General features: G+C 42.9%; 1 protein-coding gene across 1 annotated transcript; it reads left to right on the forward strand.

Moving 5' to 3' along the window:
- The first annotated feature begins 5,265 nt into the window (after positions 1-5,265).
- On the forward strand, positions 5,266-6,572 carry LOC100141382 (Q-type C2H2 zinc finger protein). Its single transcript, XM_044528734.1, has one exon. It carries the CDS (start codon positions 5,527-5,529, stop codon positions 6,250-6,252), a length of 726 nt encoding a protein of 241 aa, XP_044384669.1. The 5' UTR covers positions 5,266-5,526; the 3' UTR covers positions 6,253-6,572.
- Positions 6,573-7,507: the final 935 nt, after the last annotated feature.

The raw sequence follows: 7,507 nt of genomic DNA on the forward strand, positions 1-7,507 counted from the left end.
GAGCCAGCCCGTTTCTGAATACATGGTCAACATTTTAAAATACACAGAGAACATTTTTGTAATGGCAACAACATTCTTTCACACAACAATGTACATTTTCTGAGTACACCAAGACCATTTTTTATACACAGTTTAAAAAATTAAATAAATGATCAACATAATTTTATACACATTGTATTTGCGTTGTATATATTTTTGTATACATCACAAAAAAATTAACAACTATTTTTAAATAATTTATTAACATTTTTCAAATACATTAATAACATTTTTTTACATAATAAACTTTTTTCATTCACATTGTATAATTTTGTATACATGAGAGACCTTTTCTCTATACACATTAATATTTTTGTACTAGTTTCTTCATTTCCTTCTTTATTCTTTGGTTTTCTTTTGTTTCTTTCTACATTTTCACTTTTATCTTATTTTTCTTTGTTTCTTTCTCGGTTTCACTTTTTCATTCTTTTAAGATGGGTTTTCTTCGGTTTAACAGGTTTTTCTTTGTATTCTTTATTTTTATTTTTTGACGTTTATTTGGTCTAGTTAGTTTTGTTTGTTTATTTGTCGATTTCTATTAGTTTCATATTTTTAAACACATGTCAACCTTTTTATAGTACACATTTCACATTTTTTGTATACATTTTTTTTTTGATATACACGTTTAACATTTGTTAAATACATCATTATTTTTTTGCTATATATGTAAATTATATATATACATGTTTAATATTTTCCAAATACATGATTAACAGTTTCGGAATACATGGACAACATTATTCAATACATGGAGACTAATTTTTAAATGGAAATAAACATTCTTTCGCACACAATGTACATTTTCCATGTAAACCAGGAACATTTCTTATACGCATTTACATTTTTTAATTAAATGAGCAACATTTTTCCATACACATTATATTTTCTTTTGTATATATTTTTGTATACATGACAAACATTTTCTTAATGCACATTTTTATTTTTAAATGCTTTATGAATATTTTTCAAATACTTGATTAATATTTTTAAAATGTTTGGTTAATAATATTTTTACATGCTCAAAGTTTTTCATTCACATTGTATATTTGAATATACATTTTCTGTGTACATGAGAAACCTTTTCTCTATACACATTTAACATTTTTCAAATACTTGATTAAAAGGTTTCAAGGTGTTTATGGAAAGTGTTTTCTAAGATATATATTTACATTATTTTGAAATGTAAAAAATAAAAAAATAAAGAAAAAACATGGGAACGAAAAATCATTTTTTTAAAACAAAACAAAGCATGGCCTGTGGCTCCGACTCGCCGGGCCGGTCCATTTAGGTATGCGGCTGATGCGAGAGCAACCTAGGTCACGCAGTAGGCAGGACATAGGCGCGCCACTGGATCGTCACTCTCTTTTTTTCGCGGGTGAGATCATCACCTTCTAGAAGCATAGCTTTGTATGAGTTGGCACGTGCTGAACACGGGTAAATATGAACCCGCTTTTTCAAAAAAGTACTTTCAAGGAGTTTTGTAATGTGAAAAAAATTGAAAACAAAATTTTGTGCATACCTGCTCGCAAAAATATATCCGCGGCATAAAGTTTTGTGAAAAAAATATATTATTTTTATGTTGTCTCTTTTGGATTAGTTGAATTGCTTACCACATATGCCATTTTATTTTGTCTCGGCTAAGAAGACAAAAATTAGTGCTTCTAAATAGTGCTCCACTAGACAATGTTTTATCTTTTTTGCACATGCCATAAAGAAAGTTGCTTTTTCTCGAAACTTTGTGCACGCACATAGAATATAAAGATGTCTGCATGCATTTTTTCCAGAATTTTTTGGCATTTTAAAATATGTTTTTCAAAGTGGGTTCATATATATATCTGGGTTCATCCATGCATTTCTCAATTTTGTATTTCAAAAAGAAAAAGAGCAACTCCGGAAGGAAAAAAAGCTAGAAGCACGTAGCCACATACACAGAACTCTGACCGGTCAAACTCAAAAGGCTAGGGTCAAACAAGATTCCTTTCCCACAGCGTCAAGCAAGATCAATTTAGGACGAGGTTTCTTAACATTGGAAAAAGGAACGCTGCACATGAGTCAATGATACATCACGCTAGCATTCTACGGTGCTCTAGCAAAGCTGCTTCTGATGCCAGCAACGAGTCATCCCGTTACAATGCCAGCAACGAGTAAACACACACGCACGTACGCATGCAGCTCCCCCTCTTTATCCGTTGATTCCCTTCTAACACTAGACACTGCAAGGTACCTCCGTCCTGGTTTAATGGCCCCATCGTATTTTATGTCAAAATTTAAACATGCATTTATCTAACATAATAACAAAATATTAATTCATGTAATAAAAAATCATACCACTGAAAACTATGTTTAAATAAAAATCCAACGATATAATTGTTATTGGCATGCATTAATATTTTGTTACTTAAATCTTTGATTAAACTTTGGCATAAAATACAAAGGGAACCAATAAACCACGACGAAGGTAATACTAATACTGGCCAAATGGAGCATGTGGGACTTTTGATAAAAAGGAAAAAAAATAATAGTAAGGAAAAGAGAGTTAGTTAGATACAAGTAGGAAATACGAACAGGTGGACAGTCGACGGATCGCAAACTGTGAGCAGTGTCTAGAAAGCTCATGTGCTCTGCTTTGACTTGCCGTTTTGGGCACCCCAGAGAGGAGGGCGATGGCCGGAAGCCACCGAAGCATGGAGACGACGTCATCGCTTGTGTCGATATCGTGTTTGTGGACGTGGCTAGCCGGCCGACCAGCTCTCTCCATTTGGCAGCCATAGCATGCACACTCGACACATGTATGTTTTAGTTTTGACCAAAAGATGTTTTACAACATAATAATAACGCATTTCCCCAAACCATCTGACTGAATAGTCCGGACGCAATTTGCTATCTAGCACGGTATCTCATCGATCCGCGGACCGGTTCAAACTGCCGTTTACCCCAAACTAGAGGCAAAATGGGGCTTTGTACGAGTTCGGACCGCCGTCACGTAGGACTCCGACACACCTGACCCACTCAAATCCCCTCCTGGTCTAGTTTTCTTTCACTCCACCCCTGCTCCCTCCTTACTTTGTATGCTAGGGCGACACATCCTAAAAGGGGTTGTCGTCCTACATGAAACAACATGAAATCACATGAAAAAACTACACGGTGTTATATTCAAAGTGGACTTTAAGAAAGCGTATGATAAGATCAAATGGCCCTTCCTCCAGCAAGCCTTACATATGAAGGGGTTAAATGAGTCTTGAAGATCTCATGTGAACGCATTCATACAGAAGGTTAGTGTTGGAGATGCCATAATACATGGGCAATAATAGGTGCCCGTCGACTGGCAGGTCGCGCACTGTTAGATTGGACCATGCATAGCCGTCTGATCGAGGCAAAACCAAGCCGCACCTGCCCCATCCCTCTCTTGCGCGCTATTCACCTTGCCATCTTCCGTCCTCTGATGCGGCACCTAGCAGACTCCACCATGCTCCGGTTGCAAAACCATCGCACCCCCACTGCAAATGCCACCTAGTCTCCCTCGTCATGTTTCCCATGGGAATTGCAGCATAACCCTGAGGTTCCACCTTCTGTCGCCAACGGTTGCAGCTCTGCTGCTGGTCAGTTCCGCACATGTTCACCACAGTTGCAACATTTCCACTTGAACATGAATATGATTTGTAAGTAGTTGCTTTTGTTCTTGAGGACATGAGAGAAATTTTGTCATAAGTAATCATATGAATTTGGTATTCGTTCGATATTTTGATGATATGTATGTTGTTGTTTTCCTTAGTGGTGTTATGTGAACGCCGAGTACATGACACTTCACCATCTTTGAGCTTAAGGAAATGCATTGTGTAGTAGTGATTAGATAATGGGTTGCTAGAGTGACAGAAGCGTAAACCCTAGTTTATGCGCTATTTCGTAAGGTGCTGATTTGGATCCATATATTTAATACTATGGTTTGATTTATCTTAATTCTTCTTTTGTAGTTGCGGATACTTGTGAGTGGGGTTAATCATAAGAGGGAGCCTTGTTCAAGTAAGAACAACACCCAAGCACCCGTCCACCCACATATCAAATTATCAAAGTAGCGAACGTGAATCAAACAAACATGATAAAAGTGACTAGATGAAATTCCCGTGTGTCCTCAACATTGTTTTACTTATTATAAGAGACTGTTTTGGCATGTCCTTTGCTACTGAAAGGATTGGGCTACCTTGCTGCACCTATTACTACTATTGTTACTTGTTACTTGTCACTTGTTACAAATTATCTTGCTATCAAACTATCCGTTACCGATAATTTCCGTGCTTGTAGAAAATACCTTGCTGAAAACTGCTTATCATTTCCTTCTGCTCCTTGTTGGTTTCGATACTCTTACTTATCGAAAGGACTATGATTAATCCCCTATACTTGTGGGTAATGCGGCTTGAAACTGCGTCCGTATTTCCCCAAAGAGGGAGAGATGATGCCATACAACTACGGTAGGTGTTTCCCTCAGTTATGAAACCAAAGTAGCAATCCAGTAGGAAAACCAAGCAACACTATGTAAACGGCACCTGCACACAAAAAACAAATCCTCGCAACCCAACGTGTAAGAAAGGTTGTCAATCCCTCCTCAGTAACAAGATAGATTGATTTATATGTGTTTCGATAAATAGATCTGAATAAAACGCGAAATAAAAGATACAAATAAAAAGTGGAGCAATTTTTTTTAAATAGGCTAGTAGGGGAAGCAGCCTCTACTGGGTTTTTTTAAATTAAGATGAGAATGTGGGGCACAACACCCGAGCCGAGGCTCCATGTCGGCTAAGACACATCACTGCACTCTAGCCACTGGGAGCCCATCCACTTGTGAAGTATTCCCTCCGTCTTAAAATGTAAGAACGTTTTTAACATTAACATAGTGTAAAAAACGTTTTTATATTCTGGGACAGAGGGAGTATATCATAAAATCTTATAATCTTTTTATGTAAGGCAAGATTGTACAACATACTTATCTTTGCTTTCCTGTAATGCCCAAACACTGTCACAGCTGACACCGAAGCACGGCGCATATGCGTGTTGTGTCGTTCTCGAGGCCTTAAACCTCACCACACACTCTCTATACACGTCACGTCCATATCCCTTGGGCAGTTGGCGCCGCCTGTCTTCCCCACACCATTCCACGCCTAATTTTCCATCTCGTGGAGCCTAGACCACCCTAGCTGACTCCACGCGCGCACGAATCCGTCCAATGTCTCCTATCCTATGATCCTATCCCACCCGTTTTAGTGTGTTCCAACTTCCAAGTGCCATTTTGACCTCAAGAATCCCTTCCTTTTCAGCAGTCAGAGGCGCACACGTTTTGCTAGATCAACTCGTCGCCCCTCCCGTATAAAACCACCTTCGCAGGAGCTGCTCTGCTCACAACTTTCTCTCTCTCTTGCCCACTGGTTGCTCCTACTACTCTCTGCTGTTCTTCAGGTGTGCAAGAAAGATATACGCACGTGAGCTCTGATTGGCATGGCCGTGGAGGCGGTTCTTGAAGCGGCGGCGATGGTACCGTCGCCGCCGAGCAAGGAGATGGAGGCGTCTAGCAGTACCAGCGAGGAGGCGTCGGCGTTGCTGGGGCAGGCGGAGGGGTGGTCGAAGCGGAAGCGCTCGAGGCGGCCGCGCGCGCTCGCCCCCAGCGAGGAGGAGTACCTCGCGCTCTGCCTCCTCATGCTGGCGCACGGCCACCGCGACAGCGCCCCTGCCGCCGCGTCGGAGCAGCAGCACGGGTGCTCCGTCTGCGGCAAGGTGTTCGCGTCCTACCAGGCGCTCGGCGGCCACAAGGCCAGCCACCGGAAGCCTACCGCGGCGCCGGCTGGCGCAGAGGACCTGAAACCGCAGGCGGCGGTGGCGGCGGCGGCAGCTTCCTCGTCGGGGTCCGGCGAGGCCGCGGTCGGCGCTGGAGGCGGCAAGCTGCACGAGTGCAACGTGTGCCGGAAGACGTTCCCGACTGGGCAGGCGCTGGGCGGCCACAAAAGGTGCCACTACGACGGCACCATCGGCAGCGCCGCCGCGGGGCCCGCGCACAAGCTGGCTGCCAAGGCGACCGCGGCAAGCGCGACGGCGGCGAGCCGGGGCTTCGACCTGAACCTGCCAGCGCTGCCGGACATCCCGGAGCGGTGCGCGGTCACGGAAGATGGGGAGGAGGTTCTCAGCCCCGTTTCCTTGAAGAAGCCGAGGCTCATGCTGACGGCGTAAATCCACAGTTACCTGCTGCATATACTTGGTCAAAGTTTAGGGTAGAATCTGCTGATTGATTAGTTGGTGTGCATAACTGTTCATAGCTTGCTGGTGATTAGTGATGACCATTGATTCATTTGTGTATGTAAAGTAGGAACTCTAGTCCATCGGTTTGTTCATTGTAACTTCAGGATTAGACCTAGCACCTAGCTAGCTCTAGATAGGTACGGGCTATCAGCTCGTCAGAAGGATTGATTCTTTCATTGGTTTGTGTGTGCTTATCCATGAATGATGTACATATGTATCATTAACGAATATTAATCTCATGATCTTGAGCATATTCTCACTCTACACATATCGACTTAATTTGATGGATACGTGTGGGCTATGTACGTGAATAGCTCATGATGCACGGTGACGGTACGACCCACGTAGCCAGTTGTTTGTGTGCACACCTGGGCTAGGCTAGCAAAGGTTTGGCGCCAAAGCCAGCAGCGCACGGGTCAACACGTCGATCGTACGCGCGCGAGATTTCATGGCTTAGCGAGCAAGCAAGCAGCTTGCGAGGTCGTCGTACGTAGCTTGCAAGTGTGCGTGCGTCCTCAGTCTCCAGTGACCGTGCGTGCGTGTCTGAATTCTGAAACAGCAGATAGAGAGGGAACCGAAGATGATGTGCTTATCCGGTGCAAATTGGTTTGGTTGCCGGAAGGAAAGGCCAACTGAAGCGTGCTGGCCAGTGGTTAGTTGGAAACCGACGTACGGCTTAAACACTAGTAGACGGCTATAACAAGCATGCATGTGTGTTAATTGATTATAGTACTTGTTGAGTTAGACTCGGCATCGTTTGCTTGAAGAATTTTCCGCTTGTGAGAGATGAGCAACCTCGAATCCCCGATCGATCACCAAGACACCAACTGCGTGGCAGATGGATCGTGACCGCCACACCAGCTCGACACTATCCAGTTAGCTGGAACTGTAGCTACTAGCAAACTATGAATTGTACGCATACAATTTGACAGTTCCTTAACTGTAAGAACACGTACGTACTCTAGAGTCTAGACACATGTGTGGACACGTTAGCCTCGATCGCCTTTGGATAATTATGTTTTCAGGGACGAAACCATGGTGCAAAACCCACACAAAACACGCATGGATTTTTAGTTTTTTTTTGGGGGGGGGGGGGGGGGGGGGGGGGGGGGGAAGCGAACACGCATGCATGCTTGCATGGAAGTCTCGTGTGCATGGCTACACACATTTCCACGGATACTTAGCC

The sequence above is a fragment of the Triticum aestivum genome, chromosome 5A (genome assembly GCF_018294505.1).
Source record: "Triticum aestivum cultivar Chinese Spring chromosome 5A, IWGSC CS RefSeq v2.1, whole genome shotgun sequence".
NCBI lineage: Eukaryota > Viridiplantae > Streptophyta > Magnoliopsida > Poales > Poaceae > Triticum > Triticum aestivum.

Coding starts and splice junctions, on each gene's coding strand:
- LOC100141382 (XM_044528734.1), top strand. CDS start 5,527: ATGGCCGTGGAGGCGGTTCTTGAAGCGGCGGCGATGGTACCGTCGCCG.